Consider the following 27184-nt stretch of genomic DNA (forward strand, 5'->3'; position numbering starts at 1 on the left):
TTCCCACCCTAAACTTCGTACATACCTGGTCCATACATTTGTTGCAATGCAGGAGGAGTCAGAGCCAGAGAGGCTAGCTACTGTGTGCCCAGCACACACCTGTTCTCCCTTGCAGCGATCCTGATCTAATCCTCAGTAAGACATGCCAGCTCCTGGCAGCACCCCATCTCCACCAAAGAAAATGGATGGGCGCAGCACCAAGGCAATAGGTTTTCTGTCCCCCGATAATTGGTTTCTCTACCAACAATCAAGCCAAATTGAAAAAGTATAAGAGATTTATTTGAGCAAAGCAACTTGGTGTTTCTTTGTCCTGTATAGTGTTTTAACTATAATATGAACTTTCTTTTTAGTCATGTCTATTTAGTGTTATATATGCTTTTTTTTTTTTTTTTTTTACTTCAATGGGCCTCTTTCCCTCTAGATTTTGGAATTCTCTACTATAATTGTATTGAAAACATTTTCTATGCCTTTAACATGGAGTTCTTTGGAGGAAGAAAAAGCAGGGCAAGGAATAATGAGAGAAGGCTCTTGCAGGGGAGGTGTAGATGTAGGGATAAAAAGACAAAATCAAGATAGGGCAAGAAGGGCTGAGCCAGGCTGCTAAAATAACATTGGGTATTAAAGAGGGAAATTTCTGGGTAGAGATACAGGATATAAAAACTGACTCGTGGGGGCTGGAGAGATGGTTCATAGGTTAAAAGCACTGCTCTTCCAGAGGTCCTGAGTTCAATCCCCAGCAACCACATGGTGACTCACAGCTATCTGTAATGAGATCTGGTGTCCTCTTCTGGCCTGCAGGCAGACATGGAGGCAGAATGTTGTATACATTATAAATAAATAAATAAAATCTTTTCTTTTTTGGGAGACAGGATTTCTCTGTGGCTTTGGAGGCTGCCCTGGAACTAGCTCTTATATACCAGGCTGGCCTCAGAAGTCACAAAGATCTGCCTGCCTCTGCCTCCCGAGTGCTGGGATTAAAGGCATGTGCCACCAATGCCCAGCTAGATAAATAAAATCTTAAAAATATCGTCAGCACTGTCCAGTCCGTGGGCAGTGCTTTGCAGACAAGAGGGACACAGCTTTGCTCAGGCCTGTGGGTCCCCTTGGGGCTCTAGTCTGGGTCGTGCTGGAGTCTGTGAAAGCTCTGGTGTGTCCTTCAGGTGTCTCCGGGGTCAGCTCACGAAGGCTGGCTCTTTGGCAGTATACTATTTGCCAGGCTCTAGCATGCAGCATCTTACTTACACTTAGTTTCCTATGAGTGTGGCTCACAGAGGGTCGCAGGCTGCTGAACGGTGACAGAAGACAGTAGATACTCCAGGTACCAGACCAGATATTAAAAATGATATAAATAAGAGCTGGCGAGATGGCTCAGCAGGCAGACACTTGCTGCCAAGCCTGACGACAACCTGAGTTAGATCCCAAAACCCACATAGTAGAAGGAAGAGAATTAACTTCCTCAAGTTGTCCTCTGGCCTCCGACATGCCGTAGCACCCATCAATTCTACTCTAAATAAATTAAAAATCATTTTTAAAAAAGAAAGTAAACCAAGATAAACACACAAGCATAAGACATTGTAGAGCACTGCAATATTTTAAACTGCACATTTTATTGAAAGTATGTACTTTGAATCACATTTTTGGAAAAAAATTGATAAAATATCAAGCTTTTTTCACGTAAGTGTCATTTTGGTTTTGCCCATTCTAGATACAATAGCACCTTTTTCTTGATGACCTTTTTTACTTAAGAGCATGGGCTGTACTGCCTCCTGGTGATCGGTCACTTGGAACATGCTCACAACACAGTTACACAGTTAAATAAGTGTCATTGTGTATGAAATTTGCTGCCTCCTTCCCTCCCTGCCAAGAAGGAATCCACTTCAATGAATGCTTTGCTTCTGCAGGAAACACGCCCATCCACTGACACTTGGCCATGCTCAGCAAAACATCTCTTCCTAAGCTGTCGTCATCTTTGTTTATTTTTAGACATGGCTTCTTGTAGCCCAGGTTAGCCTAGAACTCACCATACAACCAAGGGTGAATGTGAACTTCAGACACTCCCACCTGTGCCTCTCTCCAGTGCTGATTATAGAGGAGTCACCAGCCTGAATTTATGTAGCTTTAAGGACAGAACCCAGGGTTCTGTATGCTGGATAAACACTTCAGCAGCTAACCTACATCCCACCTCTGTCCTCTTAAAAAAATTATTTTTAATTTATGTGCATTGGTGTTTTGCCTGTGTGCATGTCTGTGTGAGGATGTTGGAAGCTCTGGAACTGAAGTTACAGACAGTCATGAGCTGTCGTGTGGGTGCTGGGAACTGAACCCGGGTCCTCTGGAAGAGCAGCCAGTGCTCTTACCCACTGAGTCATCTCTCTAACACCCCCATTACTGTCTTTTTAAAGACAGAAAAGCCTGTCAATATAGAAAAGAAAAGTAGGAATGTCTCAAAGTAATTCAGGCTATAGTTCAGATAGCCCAACAGTGAAATAGCAAGATTAGTGCACGTGCAGCCTTTCAACACCCAATTTGTCACTGCTTTGGTTTTTTGTTTGTTTCCTTTTCTGGTTTTGATGTTTTGTCTTTGTTTTTTGGAGACAGGGTCTTACTAAGTAGCCTTAGATGGCCTAGAACTTACTATGTAGATCAGGCTAGCCTTGAATCACAGAGCTCTACCTGTCTCTACCTTCAATTTGTGGCAATCCTCCTGTCTCTGCCTCCCAATGCTAGGATTATAGATGTGAGCCATCATGCCCTTAACACCATCTTTATGAGAATAAATACCACTACTCTGGCCAGCTCCATATCCACTGCCTGGGAACAGGTGACCATGCCTCAGGTTTCAGGAAACTGACTGCCCCAGAAAGTAGACATCAACACAGCCTGAGCTCATTTTCCAGACCGAACACCTTAGACTTGAGGTCCTTCAGCTCTCCCTGTATCTTATATGCTCGCCTATTGCTGTCACGAACTTCACACAGAATGGCAAGGTCCTGGTTTCCTCGGGTACCCACTGTTGCCTAGAGTTGAGAAGGGAGAGAGAGAAAGAAAGAATTAGGGTATAAGCTAAGGGAGAGAAATCAAGTCATAAGGAACATGCTATACTGGTTGGCTCCATTTTTGCATGTGATAAATGCAACCCTAGATTCTCCAGTGAAATGAAAATGTTTAACTAGTCAAAGTATTTCAGAAAAGCAGGCAGAACATCAGGAATTCAAGGCCATCCTTGGCCACATATGCGGTCTAAGGACAGCCAGGGCAACACAAAACCATCTCAAAAGCAAAACCAAAAACTAACACAAGGGCAATGAAGCTCTGGCACAGAGATTAATAAACAACTAACAACAGATAAAAAGGCCAGTCCAGCACTGGTGAGATCACTCAGTGGGTAGGTAAAGGCACACACCACCAAGCCTGACGATCTGAGTAGGACCCCAGGAGCCACATGGTGGAAGGAGTGAACTGACTCCCACAAGTTGTCCTCTGACCTCCACACACGGACCATGGCATTTGTACCCGAACACAAAAATAATTAATGCTAATAAAAAAAGACAAGACCAATAAATAACATTAATTTTGCCAAAAAATAATAGAAAGCATTTCTTTTTTTTCTATCAACTTTGTTCAGAACATACTATTTAGGACCTGTGGTGATTATTAAATCTCTACCAAAGCTCTTAAGATAATAGACACTAAAAGATGTCTGGGAAAGAACTTTATTACTTGATTATTTTCCCCACTTTAAAAACAATTAGCTGGGCATTGGTGGTGCACACCTTTATCCTAGCACTCAGGAGGCAGAGGCAGGCAGATCTCTGTGAGTTTGAGACCAGCCTGGTCTACAGAGTGAGTTCCAGGACAGCCTCCAAAACGATAGAGAGAAACCCTGTCTCGAAAAAGCAATAAACAACAAAAACCCAGACAATTATTTTAATAGAGTGTGTATGCACATACAAGTGAAGGTCAAAGAATGACATCAGGTTGTCCTCTGTCACTCTCCACCATTTTTGTTTTGTTTTGTACCTGAGACAAGGTCTCACTATGTAGCCCTGGCTGTCCTGAAACTTGCTATGAGGGCCAGGCTGGCCTTAAGTTCACAGAGATCCTGATGCCTCTGCCTTTGCCTCCTGAGTGCTGGAATAAAGGTGAGTGCCTGAGAGATGGTCTCCAGTGAACCTGGAGTCTTTGCTTTGGCTGGCCCGCCTGCCAGCATATCCTGGAGTCCTCCTGTCTTTTCCTCTCAGCACTGGGTTACAGATGTGTGTCTGTGCCTGGATTTCACATGGGTGCCAGGGATCTGAACTCAGGTCATAATGCTTGCACAGCCAGCAACTTTACTCAGTGGGCCATCTGCCCAGCTCCCCTCCCCGCAAACAGACCTAATTCTTCTAATCTGGTTGTAAGGTTAAGTCTGTTTTCCCAGCAGGGTGTTCCTGTTGAACTGATGCTCAGAGGATTCAAGGATACTTACCTGTTGGTGTCCAACTAAGGACACAGCACATCCTTCTCACTGTTACGCATGCTTTACTGCAACCCACACCACACCCTTGGCCATCCTTCTTAGGAAGCCTCCTGACAATCTTTCTACACTCCCACCCCTTCCCTTTCCTAACTCAGGGGCAAAGGTACCTTATAGAGCATTTGTTCCAAGTCTTTCAGCTTCTGTCGAAGAACCTTAATGTCTGTCTTGAAGCCTTCTACTTCCAGGATGCGTCGATGCTCCAGGGCTTCATAGCGTTTTGTCATTATCTGTAAGCGCTTGCCCATCTTGTTGGAGCGATCCTAAAAGTAGGTGATGGGGAGTTTATGAAGAGAGAACCAGTCTCCAGAGCTGTCTGCATGTCCATTGTCTCAAGTGTGACGCACTACATACCTTGAAGATCTCTCTCCTCACTCCCTCTTCCTCCCGGATTCGAGCAAGTTCCTCTTCTAAGGAAATGCACTGCTCCTGGTACATGCTGGACAACTTTTTCTCTTGTATCAGTTTATCCTTTAGAGACTGTAGGTCAAAGGGATAAAATGATTAATGTTCAGCACTATAATAATCAGGTAATTCTTTTTTTTAATTCATTTATTTTTATTTTATGTGCATTGGTGTTTTGCCTTTATGTATGTCTGTGTCGGATCCTGGAGTTACAGACAGTTGTGAGCTGCCATGTGGAGGCTGGGAATTGAACCTGGGTCCTCTGGAAGAGCAGCCAGTGCTCTTAACTGCTGAGCCATCTCTCCAGCCCCATTAGGTAACTGAAAATAACACTGTGGTAAGGAAGAGAGGGAAAGATTTCCAGAGCAAATGAGCAGGAACAGACTTGAAGAGACACCCGAGTCCCTGCCATGTCTACATTTTCCCTCTGCACGTTCCCTCAAGTGTACTTATATACACTTATGTAGATTTCCCCTCAAGTGTATATAAGTAGATTTCCCCTCAAGTGTATATAAGTAGATACATTTTTAAGATACAACAACCCAGGTGTCCTAGTTAGGGTTCCTATTGTCATGATGAAATACCATGAACAAAGCAACTGGGGGAGGAAAGGCTTATGTGGCTCACACTTCCATACATTGTAGTCCATCACTAAAGGAAGTCAGGGCAGGAACTCAGGCAGGGCAGGAACCTGGAGGTATAGGCTGGTGCCGAGGCCATGGAGGGTGCTGCTTACTGGCTTGTTCCACATGGCTTGCTCAGCCTGCTTTCTTATGGAACCCAGCCCACGGGTGGTACCACCCACAATGGGATTGGCCTTCCCAAATCAATCACAATTAAGAAAATGCCCTGTCAGCTTGCCTCCAGGTCAATTTTTATGGAGGCATTTTCTCAGTTGAGGCTCCCCTCTGCTCCCCTCCTCCCATTTGGTAACTCCAGCTTGTGTCAGTTTGACATAGAACTATCCAGCACACCAGCTCTGGTGCTCATGCCCTGTAACCCTAGCACTCTGGAGGGAGACAGGAGGACCAGCAGTTCACGGTCATCCTCAGCTACACAGTCAATTAACAGTCAAAAATAAAAGTATTAGCCAGGCATTGGTGGCGCACGTCTTTAATCCCAGCACTCGGGAGGCAGAGGAAGGCGGATCTCTGTGAGTTCGAGGTCAGCCTGGTCTACAGAGTTCCAGGACAGCCTCCAAAACAATACAGAGAAACCCTGTGTCGAAAAACCAAAAAAAAAAAAAAAAAAAAAAAAAGTATTTTTGGCTGAGAAGAACCACAAAATGGAGCTCAGAATTTGTTTTAAGTAAGACATGTGTCTCAACTCTTTGAAAACATAAAAAAGGAGCCGGGCGTTGGTGGCGCACACCTTTAATCCCAGCACTCGGGAGGCAGAGGCAGGTGGGGTCTCTGTAAGTTCGAGACCAGCCTGGACTACCAAGCGAGTTCCAGGACAGCCTCCAAAGCCACAGAGAAACCCTGTCTTGAAAAAAACAAAAAAAAAAAACAACAAAAAAAAAACATCAACAACAAAAAACAGATCTTCAAACCCTTAAACTGGGGCCAGCAAGACAGCTCAGCAATTAAGAATTAAGGCACTTGCTATGAAGACTGGGCCCCACATGGTAAAAGGAAAGAGCTGACTCCTGCAAGTTCTCTGACCTCTACATTCCTATTATGATATACATTCATGTATCACAAGAGTCTCTCTCTCTCTCATTCTCTCACATAACACATAAATAAATGCAATTTTTGGGGGGTCATTGAGACAGGGTTTCTCTGTGTAGCTTTGTAGACTAGGCTGGCCTCAAACTCACAGAAATCCTACTGCTTCTGCCTCCCAAGTGCTGGGATTAAAAGCATGTTCCACGTGCACCATCACCACCCAGCCAAATAAATACAATTTTTAAAATTAGAAAACAAACAAACAAAAAACTTCAATCAGATCCACATACACCCCTGTAATCAATCCAGCTACTATGGAGGCAGATGGAAGATTACTGGAGCCCAGGGGTTCAAGCTCTGCCTAGGAAAAATAATGAACCTACCACTCAAAATAATAAGCTGCTGTGGTTAAAAATAATAATAAAATAAAAATAAATTATCCCTTAAAAAATAAGCTGGTGTGGTAGCACATACGCAGAATCCCAACATTCATCCCAGCAATCAGGAGGCAGAGGCAAGAAAATCAGAATTTCTAGGCCATGTTCAGCTACACAGCGTGGCTACCTCCAACCCTGTTTCTTAGAGGCCAAAAGGAGACAATATACAACCCTTACAGGACACAATCAACTGTTTATATCCCTTACACTGGCCGCCACCGCCATCTGTGACTGGCTTCTGCCAGCCCTCCAGGGCTTGCACGTCAGTTACGCCTTACTGTGCTCCTTTTTTGTCTTGTGGCACTAAGGGTTAAACCCAGGGCCTTGTGTTCACCAGATCTCTACCTGTGAGCTACATTGCCAGCCCTCCTTTTTCCTTGTTTACCTCACAACCAAGATAATGTCCTTCCTTTTCCTCAAACATATTCCAGGGACTTTAAACTTTTACCCTCTGCCAGGAATGCCCTCCTCTTAATCTATATTGTAGGACTCAGCAAAAGCACCAGACTTAAAGAGGTTGTTCCCAATGCCCCCTTCTAGTGGGGTACCAACAAGTAAAACAACTGTTATGTAATCCTCTTGTTAATTAAAATTACTTACTAAATCATGATTTTCCTTGTTCACTAAAATATAAACAGAATGAGAAAAGGCCCTAACTGATACAGTGCTGTCTCCAGAGTCTGGTCCATTTGTTGAACCAGGAAATGAAGTGTAATATTTTTGCTTTCTTTTTGAGAGAGGGTCTCACTCCATAGTCTGGTCTTGAATTCTGTCTAGCTTAGTATCTCAAATCCTCAAACACCACCATTATCAGTTAGTTACTCTTTGTTATCTATTCCATGACGTTAATGCTACATTAGCTTCATAAACTAAATGGATCTCATATAACAATTTATAGGTTCTTTGAAATTCTCCAAGTCTCTGATAGGGTCTTGTGTAGCTTGGGCTGGCTTCAAACTCACTATTCATCCAAGGATGACCTTGAATTTGTGACTCTCCTATCTCTAATCTCCAAGTGCTGGGATTATAGGCATGAGCCATTGCACCTGGTTTTACGCAATGCTGAAGATCAAACCCTAGCTCTCTGTATGCTATGCAAATATTCTAACAACTGAACCTTAACTCTAACTTCAAGGAATTCTTTTCAACTCTCCCAGGAAAATAATGTTACCTTAATATATTCATTTTGAGTATGATGACTCTCATGTAAAACTGGAATAACTTTTCCAAGTTTATCTTCTTTCTTCTTACATTGCACTCTATACTGCTTAATCTTTGACATCAAGTGATCTTTTTCAAGCATCCATTCCTTCTCTTTATTTTGGTTTTCATATCTTTGTTGTAGAAAGTCTTTGGTGCTCTCGTAGAGCAGTTCTTGGGTATGATGGAGACTATGAGAAAAGGAACAACTGTGAGCATGAAGATGCTCACACTGTTTAGCTGAAATACAGGGTTATTTCAAAAGAGAAATAACAGCTTCTTTAAGACTGTACGATATGCTGGGTGTTGGTGGCGCACGCCTTTAATCCCAGCACTTGGGAGGCAGAGGCAGGCCGATCTCTGTGAGTTCGAGCCCAGCCTGGTCTACAAGAGCTAGTTCCAGGACAGCCTCCAAAGCCACAGAGAAACCCTGTCTCGAAAAACCAAAAAAAAAAAAAAAAAGACTGTACGATATGAACTCCTAAATAGTAGCGGTTTTAAAAGGCATACAGTCTGACAGTCTCACAGACTCTATTAGGCAAAGTGAGTTGTACACACCACACTCCCTAGTCCAGGATGGACTTTACAGAAACTTTCCTGAGTGTGAATTTGAGGGTTGGGGTTAGAAAAGATGACAGAACTGTGTATACGTAGCCCAAGTAAGTATGAACTATTCCCGAGGAGTGCTACAAGGAAGACCCGAGCCACAGCACTCTGATTGCACACTAGTCCCAGCTCTTAAATATCAGAGACAAATTGTGCTCATGCTGTTTTCACTTGCATTTATGCTGTCCCCATGTATGATGGCCTATACCAAAATCTTCTTTTGAGAAGGGTGCTCTAACATGTCCCCATCTCTCCCTTCTTTAAATGTTTATCTTTTATTTTGTCTTAGGAACTTGCTGAATTGTCTAGGCTACCCTTGAATTTCAATCCTCCTGCCCTGACACTTGAGCAGCGGTATTACAGGCATAACCACCATACCCAGCTGAATTCTTGTCCTTTTCTTTCTTTCTTTCTTTCTCTCTTTCTCTCTTTCTTTCTTTCTTTCTTTCTTTCTTTCTTTCTTTCTTTCTTTTTTTTGATTTTTTGAGGCAGGGTTTCTCCGAGGCTTTTGGAGGCTGTCCTAGAACTAGCTCTTGTAGACCAGGCTGGGCTCGAACTCACAGAGATCCGCCTGCCTCTGCCTCCCGAGTGCTGGGATTAAAGGCATGCACCACAAACGCCCGGCTAGGACCACAATTCTTGAGTCCTCACCTTTTGGTCAGCTCTTTGACTTTGTCCTGATTTCTCTGGTGTTGAACTTGTATCTCCTCGATTCGAATCCGTCTATCCTCCATGAGCCCTTCAAGTTGTTCTCTAGAAAGTTTTGTCTGCTCTCCCAGCTGTGCCTGGAGTGCTTCTACCTACATGGGTCAAGAGGAAAGAGTTATCCATCCCTGCTTCTATTACCTCATAACACTGAGGTGAGCCCTTCCTAGAAACAAAGTAAAATGGATGGTGGAAAAAACCCAAACAGCAGCAAAACAAACAGAATCTCAGTTCTGATTTTATGTGTATGTGCACTACATATGCCTGTGCTGTGACACCAGATCAAGAAAAGTGTCTCCTTCAACCACTCCCCACCTCATGTCTTTTTTCTTTTTTTCTTTTTTGCGTTTTTTGAGACAGGGTTTCTCTGTATTGCTTTGGAGCCTGTCCTGAACCAGGCTGGCCACAAACTCAGAGATCTGCCTGCCTCTGCCTCGAGTGCTGGGATTAAAGGCGTGCACCATCAACACCGGGCGCCCACTTTATTTCTTTTCTTTTTTTTTTTTTTTTTTTTTTTTTTTGGTTTTTCGACACAGGGTTTCTCTGTGGCCTTTGGAGGCTGTCCTGGAACTAGCTCTTGTAGACCAGGCTGGCCTCGAACTCACAGAGATCCGCCTGCCTCTGCCTCCCAAGTGCTGGGATTAAAGGCGGCGTGCGCCACCAACGCCCGGCCCACTTTATTTCTTAAAACATGGTTTCTCATTGAACCTTGAACTCACCAACTGCCTAAGCTGAATGGCCAGTGAGTTCTAGGGATCACCCTGTCCCTACTCACCCAGTGGGATTACAGACATGTGTTGTCAGCCCAGTTTTCTTTTCTTGTAATATATATTCTAATTTTATTTATTTTTTGTATGTATGAATGTTTTACCTGCACTTATGTTTGTCTCATGTATGCCTGGTGCCTACTACAGAGGTCAGAAGAGGGCATCAGAGTTATAGGAGGTTGTCAGCTGCTATGTGGGTGCAGAGAATTGAACCTGGGTCCTCTGCAAGAGCAGCCAGTGACCTTAACTGCTGAGCCATTGCTCCAGTCCCCAGTCCAGCTTTTTAATGATGGTGCTAGGGGTCTGGGCTCAGGTCCTCATGCTTTCTGACAAGCACTTTACAACTGAGCCATCTCACTAACTCCTAATTCCCTTTATCTCGTGCCTTATAAATGGTTTTGGTCTACACTAGAACCAACTCTCATCCATACTCTGCCCCTCATCGATACCACACAAAGTAAGAGCTGTAATCTACCTCTCTCTACCCCATCATCCTTACTGTTCACTGTCTCCTTCCGGGCTTAGAGGACTGTCTGTCTTCCTTTTAAGATGCCGCACTTGGCAGGGTAATGACAGCATATGCCTTTAATCCCAGCACTTGGGAGGCAGAGGCAGGTGGATCTCTGTGAGTTCGAGGCCAGCCTGGTCTACAGATTGAGTTCAGGGCAGTCTCCAAAGGCAACACAGAGAAACCATGTGTCAAAAGACAGACAGACAGACAGACAGACAGACAGACAGACAGAAAGACAGATGCCCTAGTTATACAGAAACACAATGAGACTTCCAGTTTCAAAATATAGGGCAAAATGGATGAAATGAAATTTTTTTCTTGGGGTCTGGCTGTTATGACTTTTGAGATACTGGTCAAAGGCAGAAATTTTTAAATCGATGTAAGCTGCCCCAGAAAGGATAGGAACTTTTGAAATGACATACCAGGACCCAGTTGTTGCAAGGTAATTGATTATACTGTATACAGATATGTCACTGTGATTGGTTTAATAAAAAGCTAAATGGTCAGTAGCTAGGCAGAAGGTATAAAACAAGAACTTCTGGACAGAGAGAACTCTAGGAAGAAAAATGGTGGCATCACCAGCTAGATGGAAACAGGATGGACATTACAATGAGCCATGTAAAAGAACACAGATTAAGAAATATGGTTTAATTTAAGTTATAAGAGCTAGTGGGACAAGTCTAAGGTATAGGTTGAGCTTTTATAATTAATAGTAAGTCTCCATGTTGTTTTTTTGTGAGTTGGTAGCCCAAAGAAAATTCCATCTATATGTGGCAGCCAACATGGGGCCATGTATATCCACATAAGGCCCGAGAAAGGCTTGGTGGCATACAGAGATACGGCTACCTGCTGCTGCCTGTGGGCTGCAGTCAGTCACCAGCACCATGCGCTAAGCTGAGACACACTGGCAACCGACACAGCACTTTAAGATTTGTCTCACACGATCAGAGAACACTGCAGATGCTTAGTAAAGCCAGGTACAGACACATTTAAACCTCTAAAAAGATATAATATGGCCGGGCATTGGTGACACATGCCTTTAATCCCAGCACTTGGGAGGCAGAGGCAGGTGGATCTCTGTGAGTTCGAGGCCAGCCTGGTCTACAGAGCCGATTCCAGGACAGCCTCCAAAACAATACAGAGAAACCCTGTCTCGAAAAAAAAAAAAAAAAAAAGATATGTGTTTAAGTGTGCATAGGCTTAGGCAGTCACAGAAAAAAGTTTTTAAAGAAAGAGACTGCTGAATTAAGCCAGCCTAGATACTTTAGAAATACTTTAACTTTAAAATGGAAGTCAGAAAATGTATTGCTTTGGTGAAGAGGTTATGCGAAAATTAACTATCTAGTCTTCAACTCCATCAAAGACCCTAGAGGATATAATATTACCTAACAGGAAGTGCAGAACAAGCAACTTCCAAAACCAGGAAATGACAGAGACAGCTGGCTACCTGGACAGTCACTCAAGGTCCCTTTGTAATGTTGGGGCATCCAAATTGGCCTATTAGCCTAAAATATCTGACAAAGTTGTCTGAAGCAGGAAATTTTTGGAGGACTGTCTGTCTTGTCTTAGCAACGAATGTAATGCAAGTGTAAAGAGATAGTTCTCATATATTAGCAAAGGTGCATTACACACAGCTAAATGTGTAGCGAGAAACCATTTTGGTCTAAGACAAATGCCATCACCTGCAGGATGAGTGTTTGTACGTCCCTCTGGTAACGATCAGATATGTCTTCCTTTTCTTGTATTGTTACTCTTTTTTTGCTTACTTTAGGATCTAAAATAGAAAACAGAAGTTCATCAAAAACTCTGCTCAACTCTTGTTTCTGCTTCTCAAGCATCAACACTAACCCTGCAGGAATTCAGCTTCTTTTACCTGCAAGAGGAAAAGTAGCACACTTGAGACCTACAGGGCTTGATTCCCAGGCAGAAATCTCTTAAGGGAATGGTGTAGCATTTCACCTGGGTAATCATATTCATCTTTTGGCAGGATGTTCCTCTGGAGTTGTGAGTATTTTCTTAGTAAAAGCTCAATTTGCCAGGAGGTGGTGGTGCAAGCTTTTAATCCCAGCACTTGGGAGGCAGAGGCAGGCGAATCTCTGTGAGTTCGAGGCTAGCCTGGTTTATAAGAGCTAGTTCCAGGACACCCTCCAAATCCACAGAGAAACCCTGTCTCGAAAAAATCCAAAAAAAAAAAAAAGTTAAATTTAGATACTTTAGTTATGACATACCACACAATTTCCAAAAGAAAAGGTAACAACAACAAAAACTGTTTTTTGTTTGTTTGTTTGTTTTTCGAGACAGGGTTTCTCTGTATTATTTTGGAGGCTGTCCTGGAACTCGCTCTGTAGACCAGGCTGGCCTCGAACTCACAGAGATCCACCTGCCTCTGCCTCCCGAGTGCTGGGATTAAAGGCGTGCCTGGCTAGCAACAACAAAAATTGAACCAGGTCACTTAGCACCTGGGAAGGTATGGAGGAGGAAAATGGGAGGATGGCTGATGGGGCAAGGGTGCAGCTAGACAGCTAGAGCAGCTTCTAATGTTTTCTGGCACAACAGCGTAACTGTGGTTGACAACTGTATACATGAAAATAGCTAGAAGCAGACAGGGCCGGCCACAGAGTACTTACAAGAGGTGATGGCTATCTACCAATTACCCTGATCACTGACACAATGTATACATACACATTTCAGTGTCACATTGTACTCCACAAATATGGATAACTGTCGGGTTAATTAATACGGTTTTTTTGTTTGATTTTTTATTTGTTTTTTGAGACAGGGTTTTTCTGTGTAACAGTCCTAGCTGTCCTGGAATTTGCTCTGTAGACCAGGCTAGCCTCTAACTCACTGAAATCTGCCTCCCAAGTGCTGGGATTAAAGGTGTGCACCACCACCACCTGGCAAGAATGTATTTTTTTTCTTTTTTTTTTTTTGGTTTTTCGAGACAGGGTTTCTCTGTAGCTTTGGAGGCTGTCCTGGAACTCACTTTGTAGACCAGGCTGGCCTCGAACTCACAGAGATCCGCCTGCCTCTGCCTCCCCAGTGCTGGGATTAAAGGCGTGCGCCACCAACGCCCGGCAAGAATGTATTTTTTACAAAGCAAAAGAAACTTGTACTACGGACCAGGGAGATGGCTCAGTCAGTAAAGTGCGTGCTGTGTAAGCAAGGGGCCCTGAGTTGAGATCCTCATCACCCATGTAAAAAGCCATGTCTATACATCTATATCTATTACCCCAGACCAGACTGGCAGAAGCAAGAGCATCCCTAGAACTCACTGGACAGTCAGTCTAGTCAAATCAGTGAACTTCAGGTTCAATGAGAAGTTCTGTCTCAAAAATGTAAAGACCCCTGACATAGACCTCTGGCATCCATACAAATGCACACCCATACACACATGCCTCCATATGAACACACACACACACACACGTAAAATTACAAAAACACCTTGCATTAAACAATAGTTCATTCTTTGCAAAGTTCTAGACATGTATGGTATTGAACTGCCAGAAGCATCATTATGAACACCACTATCTCTGTCTACAAGGGAAATTTTTCTAATTGCTTGCATTGGGATTTTCTATTCAACATCAGTGAAGATTTCTAGAGTAATGCTTACCTGCTTTGAACACTGAAGGCTCATACTGTTCACACACATCTACAGCCTGGATAGTCTTTTGGAGAATGCTTACCTAAAGAAGAAGAAAAGGTATAGAAGTAGTATCAATATGTGTGAAATAACAGTTTTTAGCCTTAGTTCTACAGATCCAATATTTATAAGTTAAATTGCTAAAAACTGGTATAATCATGTAAACACATTGCATTTATATGAGAGGGAACATGGACAAAGTAATTATTTTTTGGATAAAATTCAGTGTTAATACAAACTAACAATAAATAAAACCACATGGCTACTTAATAAAATATACTTTGAAAAGTACTTTTTGAGGAAGATGTGGTTGTGCACACCTTCAATCCCAGAAGATGGGAGGCAGAGGCAGGCACATCTCTGTAAGTTCGAGGTCAGCCTGGTCTACAGAGTGAATTCCAGGACAGCTAGAGAGGGCTGTTACACAGAGAAATCCCGTCTCAAAAAACCAAAAAATAAAAAACAAAAAAAGTCAGGTGTTCTTTGACAAGGACATGAAAATAAAAATATGATATATATATATATATATATATATATATGATAATAGTACAAGATACAGAGAAATTTTTTTTACAAAGTGAAAAGTCAGCCAAGCAAGACGGTGTACCCTGTGGTCCCCATCTGGATCCCTGAATAGAAATACCTAATGTTTTAATAGCTGGAGCTGAGGTGTAGATTTATCTTTTTCATTTTTAATTTGTGGGTATAATCATTTTTAAAACACCAGAAGCTGGGGATATAGCTTAGATGTAGAGTGCTTACACAGTGTCTTAGTTAGGTTTCTATTGCTGTAAGAAGACACCACGACCATGACAACTCTTAGAAAAGTTAACATTTAATTGGAGTGGCTCACTTACATTTTGTATTTTTACTTGCTCAGTTTTCTCCTTTTCATCGTAAGTCTTCATCAGAGTTAACACTAATAAAATAACCACATGACAGATTCTATACTGGGCTGCTTTGAGATTTCCTCTGTCAAAAGAATTAATCCAAAACTTTTCACTTTGACCCCAGGCAGACTCATTGGACAAGGGTGAAAAGTAGCCACATTCTACACCAAAATGTCACAACATTTTTTTTGGGGGGGGGGGGAGGGTTTCCAAGACAGGGTTTCTCTGTGGCTTTGAAGGCTATCCTGGAACTAGATCTTGTAGACCAGGCTGGTCTCGAACTCACAGAGATCCACCTGCCTCTGCCTCCCGAGTGCTGGGATTAAAGGCGTGAGGCACCACTGCCAGGCACAAGAACAATTTCTAGGCAAGATACTAAAATTCTTCTCCTCTGAAACCTCTGTGAGCTTCAACTCACAGAGCTGTGTGCTTCAGTCTTCCAAGTTCTGGGATTAAAGGGGTGTGCCACTACCACCCAGCATGGTTTCTTTCTTTTCTTTTTTTCTTTTAAGATTTATTTATTATGTATACAGTATTCTGCCTGAATGTATGCCTACACACCAGAAGAGGGCACCAGATCTCATTATAGATTGTTGTGAGCCACCATGTGATACTATGAATGGAACTCATGTCCTCTGGAAAAACAGCCGGTGCTCTTAGCCCCTGAGTCATCTCTCCAGCGCCCCAGCTTCAAGAGGTGTTTTCAGAAAAAAGCTTTAAACCTCCAGTAGATACTGACTAGCTAACTCCATGGCCACTCTCCAAGTGGCATCTCTAACAAATAGAGATGTTCTGACTATGGACCCTCAGCTGTGTCTTAAATGGTCATGCTCTTCATATCATAGCAGCAAAGGTTACTTACTTTGTGAGGAGGCTCCTTACAAAAATAGGTCACTTCACCGGTATCTGTTCCCACAAGAGCTAACAGATTCTGAATCTTTTTCTTGTCTTCCAGCTCCCTGCAATTCTCATAAAAAGTAGACATTATGTACGGAAGATAAATAACCATTCCCATTTAAAAGATTTCCTTTCTAGTTGGGGGGTAGTGGCACACACCTTTAATCCTAGCACTCAGGAGGATTTCTGTGAGTCAAGGCCAGCCTGGTCTACAGAGTGAGTTCTAGGATAGCCAGGGCTACACAGAAAAAAACCTGTCTCAAAAAGCCAAAAAATAAAAGCTAAAAAAATACTAATAGGAGCTGGAGAGGTAGCTCAGAGGGTAAGAACACTGGCTGCTCTTCCAGAAAACCTGAGTTCATTTCTCAGCAACCACATAGTGGCTCACATCCATCTGTAATGAGATCTAGCGCCCTCTTCTGGCTTGCAGGCATACAAACAGCTGCTGTATACATAATAAATAAATCTAAAAAAATGTTAAAAAAGCTAATAAAATAGTGAGACTGGTGGTTGCCAGGGCCTGGGAAAAAAACATAAAAGGTATTGTTTAATGGTCAGAGTTTCAGTGTGGGAATATGAAAAAATTCCAGAAGTTGTCCAACAATGTAAATGTACCTACTTCTATTAAACACTTATACTTAATACTTAAATACTTAAAATGGGCTAGGCTAACTGAGGCAAGCCTGTAATTCTAGCTATTCTGAAAGCTGTGGCAGGAGGATTCCAAGTTGAAAGTCTGTCTGGGTTACAGAAAAAGTTTGGGGATAGTCTGGGCAATTTTTAAAAAGAGTTAGGGGGGTGGAATGGAGAGATGGCTTAGTGGTTAAGAACACTGGCTGCTCTTCCAGAGGGCCCAGGTTCAACTCCCAGCACCCACATGGTAGCTCACAACTATCTGTAACTCCAAGATCTGACACCCTCACACAGACATACATGCAGACAAAACACCAATGCAAAAAAAAAAAAAAAAAAAGAGCCCAGGGATAGCTCGGCAATAGAGTATCTGTCTAGTATGTGTGAGGCCCCAGATTCAACCCCCAATATTAAAACAAAACATACAACAAGCCCCAAATAAACCAAATAAACAAAAACATAAAGGAAGTAAGTCTTTCCCCCTCCAGAAATTTTGTAGGAGTGTATCCATCTGTTCTTGACACCCATCTCCCATTAGCTAATGCCTTCTTCAAGAATCATTAGGGGCTGGGGGATTAAAGGCACTTGCCATGTAGGAGAAATCCAAGTGCCCCAAGCTGTCCTCTGACCTCCACACTGAGCTCTGTTGCAGTGGTGTACCCCAGACACAAACATCAGGTACACACACACACAAGAATAGAAAATAAGTTATTTTTAAAGGAATTATGATTGGATAAAGGCCTTCTTCCCCAAGTTTATGACTTCTTCATGAGCAAAGCCTGTACCCAACAATTGGTCAATATCAAGATACAAAAGTTTGATTCCATTGCCTTTGAAAGACCACCCTAGTCCTAGAGTTTGCTGTGGGGCATGCCTCTGTAACTACCCTACCATAGTTCTAATTTGCTCATCTTCTAAGAACCTCCCCAGTAACTGCCTGTTAGGTAAATCTCTACTGAAAGTTTGTTTCCTGGGACACAACCAAAGAGAAAGACTATAGATGAATTTCATCATTTTTAGTGTAACTCAGAGTTATAATTCTAACATTTCCCTTCTCCTATTCACTACCTGATTCTTAGTCGGTCATTTTCTGAGTAGAGTCGTAAAACATGTTCCCGTTCCTGGAAGAGGCAGACCTGCATATCACTCAGGGCTTTCTGCAATTCAGCAATCTCTTCCTCCCTCTGCTGCAAATTCCATTCAAGTTTATGCTGAAAAAAAAAAAACCCAGTAGAGTGGTTGAAACACATTAAGTTTCAAAGGAAATCTTTTAGTGGATATGGTAGAGTCAGCTCTTGTAGGAACATTCCTAATTGACGGTTTCACCAATACAGATTTCAAATGGCAGCAGTAGGCTAGTCACACATTTGAGCTAAAAAGTAGAAGGATGAAATGGAGGTGTAGTCCAGTGGTAGAGCATCCGGTAAACAGGCAGGAAGCCCTAGGTTCGATATTTAACACTAAATGAAAGGAAAGAGGAAGAGGAGAGGTAGGGACAAAGCTACAGGATTAGTGTGATTGGAAAGTTCACACCCTTAAGTCTTCCCTTCACACACAACAGCACCAAGAATGCCATATGCCTCGCCTATCCTCCGTGTGTGTGTGTGTGTGTGTGTGTGTGTGTGTGTGTGTGTGTGTGTGTGTGTGTGTGTGTGTCTGTGCGCGCGCACGTGCATGCTTATGCAGGTACGTGTAAACCCAGAAGTTGATGTTGGGTGTCTTCCTCCTTTTCTTATTCCACTTATTATTTGAGACCTGGTCTCTCATTAAACCGAGAGCGCAGCAATTCAGCAAGGCTTGGTCAGTGAGCTCCAGGACCCTTCTGTTCCCAGTGTGGGAATTCTCTCCATTTTTTTCCCTCTTTTCTTTTTTTACCTGTCCTTCACAAGCTTCTCTGTAGAGGTCTAACTTCTTCAACAGGTCTTCATTTTCTGCCTCACAGTTAGCCATCTTCTTCTGATAATACTCCAGAAGCTCCTGAGAAGGACAAAGGACAGCCAGCCGATCCTCGATTGAAGGCAGGGGAGTTGACTCCACTGAGTCTGCCATTTCTTTCCACCTGCTGGGATCACTGAAGCCAGAGGTAGCACCACGCTTGTAGGCAATTGTTATTCTATGTGAAATCAGAAAGCATATATTAAATCCTCTGAATACTTGTAAAACATATTTTATTTAATAAAAGTGGTTTATGGATTTTTTTTCTATTGTTGTTTTGTTGGTTTTTTTTTTTTAGACATGGTTTCTCTGTGAAACAGTCCTGTTTGTCTTGGAACTCACTCTGTAGACCAGGCTGGCCTTGAACTCATAGAGCTCCACTTGCCTCTGCCTCCTGAGTGCTGGGATTAAAGGCATGAACAACTACTGATCCAGACCCACCAGCAAGTGCTTTGCTTTGATAGAGGGTGTTACTATGTAGCCCTGACTGGTCTAGAACTGGCTATGTAGACCAGGTTGGATGTGAACTCACAAAGATCTACCTGTCTCTGCCTCCTAAGTGCTGGGATTACAGAGGGTTTATGCTCTTAAAGTGCTGATAATTAAGGTGCTTACATGTATTGAAAGTTTGATTCAAAAGGTTAGTGAAAAATTTTGTGAATTGTTTTCTATCAATGGCTTAAAACATTATTTAAAATAAATGTTAGAGACTATAAAAGAGCATTTTAAAAACAATATGAAAAAAACAATTTAAAAGGCCAGGTTGTAGCTGGGCGTTGGTGGCGCACGCCTTTAATCCCAGCACTCGGGAGGCAGAGGCAGGCAGATCTCTGTGAGTTTGAGGCCATCCTGGTCTACAAAGCGAGTTCCAGGAAAGCCTCCAAAACAATACAGAGAAACCTGCCTCGAAAAAAAAAAAAAAAAAAAAAAAAGGCCAGGTTGTATTGGTACAGGACTTTAATCCCAGCACTTGGGAGGCAGAGGCAGGTAGATCTTTGTGAGTCCAAATCCAACCTGGTCTACATAACCAGTCTACATAGTCTGGTCTACAACATCGTCTCCAAAAACCAAAATAGATAAATAATAAAAACAATATGAATGGATACTACATAGTACCCATCAGAAAAATCTAATATAAGATAGGTTCATAGCAACAGGAACACATCAGATGATCCCAATCTCCAGCTTCTGAAACTGCATATGATAAGACAAGAAGGCATGGCCGGGCGTTGGTGGCACACGCCTTTAATCCCAGCACTGGGGAGGCAGAGGCAGGTGGATCTCTGTAAGTTCGAGACCAGCCTGGACTACCAAGCGAGTTCCAGGACAGCCTCCAAAGCCACAGAGAAACCCTGTCTCGAAAAACCAAAAAAAAGGGGGCTGGAGAGATGGCTCAGAGGTTAAGAGCACTGACTGCTCTTCCAGAGGTCATGAGTTCAATTCCCAGCAACCACATGGTGGCTCACAACCATCTGTAATGAGATCTGGTGCCCTATTCTGGTGTGTAGATGTACATGGAGGCAGGGTGTTGTGTTTGTAATAAACAAATAAATCTTTAAAAAAAAAAAAAGACAAGATGGCATAAATGGGGGCTGGAGAGATGGCTCAGAGGTTAAGAGCACTCGCTGCTCTTCCTGAGGTCCTGAGTTCAATTCCCAGCACCCACATGGTGGCTCACAACCATCTGTAATGAGATCTGGTGCCCTCTTCTGGCCTGCATACAGACAGAACACTATATACATAATAAATAAACAAATCTTTAAAAAAAAAAGATGGCCGGGCCGTGGTGGTGCACGCCTTTAATCCCAGCAGAGGCAGGCGGATCTCTGTGAGTTCGAGGCTGGGCAGGACTGATTGCCTCCAAAACAATACAGAGAAACCCTGTCTCGTAAAAACCAAAAAAAAAAAAAAAAAAAAAAGATGGCATAAATGATAAAAGTATTGCAGCACTCAGGAGGTAGAGCAAGGAGGATCAGAAATTCAAGGTTATCTTCAGCTGTATTGAGTTCTAGGCCAGCCTAGAACATAGGAGATCCTATGTCAAAACCAAGTGCCACCCCCATTCAGAGCCAAGCAAACAAACGATAAGTTAATTAAAAAAAGAAACTGAGCAGAGGTCCTCCTATGAAAACCAATATAGTTTGGCATTCTAAAATTTATAAATATGGGGCTAGATTGATGGGGGAAGTCCTGTGTATATGTCAATAAAGCACTGTTGGCCAATAGGGAAACAAGATAGGTGGGACTAGGAGTCCAGGAGGACTCTGGGAAGGAGAAACACAGGGATTCAAGATGTAACGCCATGGGGTAGGAAGCCCGGAAACTTCTCCAGTAAGAGAAATACTTAGATTAACAATTATGGGGTAATTACTTAAGTCAGAGTTAGCCAGTAAGAAACAAGCAAGGCCAACAGCTTCATAATTAACATCGCCTCCTGTGTGTTTATTTGGGACTCATGCGGCTCTGGAACCAGGCTGGCGGGAAGGCTTCCCTTTACACTAGATAAATGGCTCAGAAGTTAAGAGCACCGGCTGCTCTTCAAAGGACCTAAGGTCAATTCCCAGCACCCACATGGCAGCTCATGACCACCTGTAACTCCAGTTCTAAGGGATCTAACACCTTGTGCAAAAGGTGCACAGACACACATGTAGGCAAAATAGCTATATACACAAAAATCTGTAACATAACAAAATAGATGTCAGAGTGCAGAAACTTTGCACAAGACAGCCCAAGTTAGAGCTAATGAATATGGATAATATACATGATCATTTCCTTTTTTTTTTAAGATTCATTATATATACAGCATTCTGCCTGCATGTACACCTGCAGGCCAGAAGAGGGCACCAGATCTCACTACAGGAGATTGTGAGACACCATGTGGTTGCTGGGAATTAAACTCAGGACCTTGGAAGAATAGGCAGTGCTCTTAAGCGCTGAGTCATCTATCCAGACCCCAGTGATCATTTCTAAGTAAGCAAGCGTGCACAATAAACTATCAGCTGAGGGTGTAGCTCAACAGTAGAGCATGTGTACATATTGCTGGTTTAAAACCTCAACATACACTCACACCACTATTTTCAATTAGCATGAAGAAATAAACCTGATACTTTCTCAAATATTGAAATATTGATGGGGAATGTCCTTCTGTATGCTGTGAATATGTTTCTCTTATTGGTTGATGAATAAAACTGTTTCAGCCGATGGACAGACAGGATTTAGCCAGGTGGGAAATCCAAACAGGGAGAGAGAAAGGTAGTAGGTAGAGTGAAGGAGATGCCATGTAGCTGTCAAGGGGGCAAGAGATCCAGGCATCACTGGTAAGCCAAGACCACATAGAGATACACAGATTAATAGAAATGGGCTCATAGTTAAGAGAGAGCTAGCCAATAAGAAGCCTGAGCCATTAGCCAAACAGTTTATAATTAATGTAAGCCTCTGTGTGTTTATTTGGGACTGAACGGCTATGGGACCAGGTGGGACTTACAAAGCTGGACCTGAAACCCTGAAACTCAGCAGCAGAGCACATGCTTGGCATACACAAGGCCAACACTATAGTGTATACATCCATCCCTAGCAGCCTACACAAAAGCTCATGACAGAAATACTATTTTATTTTCAAAGAGTGGGAAAGAGGCTAAAAAAAATTGAGCAAATTGGGTTGGAAAGATGGTTCAGCAGTTGAGAGCAGTGGGTTCAATTCCCAGCACCCACAAGGCAGCTCACAACTGTGTGTAACTCCAGTTTCAAAAGATCCAACAGTCTCACACAGACAGATATGCAAGCAAAACACCAATGCACATAAAATAAAAAATAAAACAAACAGAACAATTGTTACACTCTATAGATGGAGGGGAGGTATGGTTGTGAGGCATGAGTACTGTCAGCAAATCCATCTCATGTTTATATATTGGTTGCTCCCTATGACCCAAGATTTACCATCACTGTGGCTCCCCATTCACTCTGAATGAGGCCTGGGATTTCCACAGAGACAGGGCCCCTCTATGTAGCTCTTGCTATTCTGGAGCTCAATATGCTAACCAGCCCTCTGCCTTGTGGGATTAAAGGTGTGTGCCACCCCCATTGGTAAACTACTTAAACTCTAGATTCGGAATAAGAATAGAGAACTGAGATGTAGGAAGTATGCTGTTCCTGGAGCTCCTAGGCTGACTGGATGAAACCTATAGAAGCACTGATTAGTTAACTCAAAAATAAGTAAATATCTTACTTTCTGCAGACAGGTGTGTGTGTCGGAGTAAAGTTCATTCTGTCTTATTCGCATCTATCAAATACACAAAATTGATAGTGAGGGCCAGGAAGAATTAAAAAAAAAATATATATATATACACATATATGCTACACAGCTTGGTTCCCTCCTCAACATTACCATATTTGACTCTTGAAGGGAACATAGCATTTAGTCCAAAACTGGGTGTCTTCTTTAACTGCCTCTCCAACTTATAATTAAAGGAAAAAAAACCCAAAACCTTTTTTTAGATTTATCTTATTTTTATGTGTATGAGTGTATTTCTGTGTCTGTATATGTACAACACATGGGTGCTTGGTGCCCAAAGAGATCAGAAAAGGGTGTCACATACCCTGGAATTGAAGTTATGGTAGTTTTAAGCCACCATATAGGTGCTGGGAGTCAAACTGAGGTCTTCTGCAAGAGTTAGCAAGTGATCCTAACTATTGAACCGACCCCCTAACCTCTACTTTAAAAACAAAAAAACAAGGTCTTTCAATGAACCAGGAGTCCATCAGTTCCCCTAGGCTGGCCAATCAATAAGCTTCAAGGACCCACCTTTCTCAGAAAAGCCCATTCTCCAATCCTTCCCTCCCTCTACTTCCTCATACCCAACCAGCACCGGGTTACTGTCACAAGCAGCTGTGAAGGCTTTCTCATGGGGGCTCAAGTCTACACTCTGGGCTCCATGCTTGTGGGGCAGGCACTTTGCCAACTGAGCTGTCTCTCTAAACCTTGTGGGCTCTGTTTGTTTTCATTTTGTTAGTTTGAAAAAGTATCTAGCTATGTAGCCAAGGCTGGTGTGGGACTCATTATGCAATCTGAACTTGTCTGGGACTTTTGTCCATCCTCCTGCCTGAGCTTCCCAAGTGCTGAGATAATATAGGTGGGTGCCACTATACACTTAGTATTTGAAAAGAAATTGTGTGTGTGTGTGTGTCTGGAAGATAACATAAGGAGTCAACTTTCTTCTTGTACTACTCAGATATCAGGGTCAAACTCAGGCCCAGAAGCAAACACCTTATTAGCCTGCTGAGCCATTTAATAATTTTAAAACATATATATAATAATTTTATTCTATTTTATGTCTATGAGTGTTTTGCCTGCAAGTATGTCTGCACCAGGTAAGTGTATGCTGGTGCCCAGGAGGCCAGACAGTTGAGAGCTGTCTTGTGGGTGCTGGGAAGCTCTTCCTTTGGAAGAGCAGGCAGTGCTCTTAAGCATCTCTCCAGCCCGTCTAATGATTGTTTAAGAGAGAGGATAGGCTACTCATGAGTTCCAGGACAACCAGAGTTACATGATGCTAGATAATTCTGTCTCAAAAAAGCAAGCAAAAAACAGTATAAATTGATTGTGGCTACATTAAATAAAGCCTAGAATTCAGAACTTTCTATTTAAGAGTCAAACCTCTGTCTCCCCACTCATTTCTATCTCCCCTAAACAAATTCTGTTTCTATAAAATGTTCCTTTTTGTTTGTTCTTGAGACAGGATCTCACTATGCAGCTTTGGCTGGCCTGGAACTATGTAAGCTAGGTTGATCTAAAACGCATAGTGAGGGCTGGAGAGATGGCTCAGAGGTTAAGAGCACTGACTGCTCTTCCAGAGGACCTGGGTTCAATCCCCGGCAACCACATGGTGGCTCATGTCCATCTGTAATGGGATCTGGTGCTTTCTTCTGGCCTGCAGGCATACACACAGAGGCAGAATGTGGTATTATAATTAGTAAATAGACACATTTTTAAAAAATAAAATAAAATTCACAGAGAGCTGCCTGCCTCTGCCTCTTGAGACCTGGAATTAAAGGCCTATACATCATGCCAGACCCGCATAATTTTCTTAGTTCTATGCGTTTGTTCATGAGCTCCCTGGCAGCTGAAAAATCAGCTCCTTCCAGAACTACAATAAATTCACTTAATTCAGACTATTTTGTACATAAAATTTACCTTAAATATTATTCCCCTCATCTCTTTCCTGAGTTTTCTTTAAAGATTTTTATTTATGTATTAATTATGTATACAGTACTCTGCTTCCATGTATGCCTGCAGGCCAGAAGAGGGCACCAAATCTCATTATAGAGAGCCACCATGTGGTTGCTAGGAATTGAACTCAGGATCTCTGGAAGAGCAGTCATCTCTCCAGCCCCTCTTTCCTGAGTTTTTTCCATTCAAAATGATCTATCAAGTCAATTGTGGTGGTTTGTGTCAGTAAAACTTAGCAGTGGAGAAGATCATCCAAAATGGAGGGCAGCCTAGACTACAGTTTAAGTTCCAGGCAAGCATGGGCTACAGAGAGAGGCCTTGTCTCAAACAACAACAAAACCCACAAAATGATCTGTCAGGATGATATAACCATAGCTTGTGCACTTGTACTCCAGCACTTGGAAGACTGCGACAGGAGTATTGCCATGAGACCAGTTTGGTATAAACAGTTAATTCCAAGCTTATCTGGGCTGCAGTTGGATCCAGTCCGTCTCAAAAAGAAAAAATAAACAAATAAAAATTAAAAACACGTTCTCACTGGAAAGTGGTTGTATTTACAGTTCTACTATGATAACCCGTCTTCCTGACAGACAGAAGCCATCTCAACACTACCTTCAAAGGCAGGAATACCTTTGTTTATGTAAAAGTTAGCAAATCTCTATTTTTTTTGGAGGTGTAGAGGTCGAATTCAAGGCCATGGGCATGTTAAGAAAACACTCTATATTGGCCACAACCCCGCCCCCCGAAAAATGTTCTATTTACTTGCATAACTACTTTCTGAAGTAATTTATTACCCCTTATATTATAAACGAGGAAGTCGAAGCTTACAGAAGCGGGAGGCAGAGGGAGCCGGAACTCCATCCATCTCCAGGACGTCTGGATTTTCTCTCGCAAGTTTACCCAGCTCTTGACCAGATCTCAGCTCCCTCACCACTATCGTTCTCGGCGTCCCGGAGACCTCTGCTTTCGCAGACACACTTTCCATGACCGGTCCCCCATCACCTAAGGTCCCCGGGTTTAGTCGTCTGTTGCTCTCTTCCGTACTGTTTACAAAGTTTTTAATCCCACCAGATTTTCTTTCTTCCCAACGTCTGTCCCAAAATCCCTTCACCTTTACCCTGAAATCCACACTCACCAAGCGCCAATCCTTGGCGTCCGACAACGCAACCGAAAACCAACTCAAATCAGCGAGGGTCCACAAAATCCTACCAATCGCTCAGAGCTTAGGCGGCCTTTCGGGGTTTCGCACCAATAGGACGGTTGTTTGCCCAGCAGCCCTTCCCATCTTGCCTTGCGCCTCGCCGAGCAGAGACTCCTGGGAAGTGTAGTTTTTCATCTGCACGTAGCACTGCGTGTAAGCAGGACGTGGGGCTAGGGCGGTGGAGGGCAAGTATCTCTTGCCGGTTAGAACTCACCGATTTTAATAACTTGGTCTAAACTCACTTAACTGTTTTTCTTTAATGAAATCTGTTGCATAAATGACATACATAATCACGGAGTGGATCAGTGTCTTGTACATATTGTCATGTGATATCACCTTCAATTTCGTTTAAAGTGAGCTTAAGAAGTTTCACAAACCCTAAGGAGTTGTACAAGTAACGCGTGGGAAGGGGAACAAACAGGATCAGGAGTTCGAGATCATCCTCGGCCAAATAGCTATTTTGAACCTTTGGTTACCGAAGCACCTGACTCAAGAGGCCAAAACAGGCGGGAGGGAGAAAGAAATTTCTATACTTAGTGGCTTAGCTGTGGGGTTCAATGTCTCCAGTCAAAGGATTATATATTCAAATGTTATATCCAGCCAGGCTCATTTAAACTTCAGGAGGATACATGAAGAGCTGAGAGTGGTGGCTCATGCTGGGATTAATCTCAGGACTGTGTGTGTGTGTGTGGGGGGGTTGGTTCTCAATAACCAAACAAAAGAGAATGTACAAAAGGATTCATTCTGCAACGCATGGTAGCATTGCCTTAAACTTTAGAACGCTTAAAATCCGAAGCTTTCGTGTCTATGTCAAGCTAAATGGCTCACTGATAAGTGGAGCTACAAATTTCAAATGACATTTCCTAGTCATGTCATAAAGGGAAAGTTAGCAGTTTTTACATCTTTGTTATGCTATTTTGATTAGTCCCTGTGAAATTCTTGGAA

At 42.7% G+C, this 27184-nt stretch overlaps 1 protein-coding gene across 4 annotated transcripts; it reads right to left on the minus strand.

The window, feature by feature from the left end:
- Positions 1-2311: 2311 nt before the first annotated feature.
- Positions 2312-26295, minus strand: Ccdc77 (coiled-coil domain containing 77). 4 transcript variants are annotated; one of them, XM_040738540.1, is made up of 12 exons: positions 26174-26288; positions 23041-23094; positions 18756-18993; positions 17949-18091; positions 16213-16309; positions 14431-14503; positions 12497-12588; positions 9483-9631; positions 8197-8416; positions 4871-4996; positions 4627-4779; positions 2312-3017 (listed from the first exon to the last, which is right to left on the minus strand). In XM_040738540.1, exons 2-12 carry the CDS (start codon positions 23076-23078, stop codon positions 2871-2873), a joined length of 1476 nt encoding a protein of 491 aa, XP_040594474.1. In that variant the 5' UTR covers positions 23079-23094; positions 26174-26288; the 3' UTR covers positions 2312-2870. The 4 variants fall into 4 exon arrangements, with proteins under 4 accessions (XP_040594474.1, XP_040594473.1, XP_040594475.1 ...); XM_040738539.1 differs by lacking the exon at positions 26174-26288 and adding an exon at positions 25867-26157; XM_040738541.1 differs by lacking the exon at positions 23041-23094 and having other exon boundaries at positions 26174-26295.
- Between the last annotated feature and the right edge of the window lie 889 nt (positions 26296-27184).

The sequence above is a fragment of the Mesocricetus auratus genome, unplaced genomic scaffold (assembly GCF_017639785.1).
Source record: "Mesocricetus auratus isolate SY011 unplaced genomic scaffold, BCM_Maur_2.0 Super-Scaffold_100676, whole genome shotgun sequence".
Lineage (NCBI taxonomy): Eukaryota > Metazoa > Chordata > Mammalia > Rodentia > Cricetidae > Mesocricetus > Mesocricetus auratus.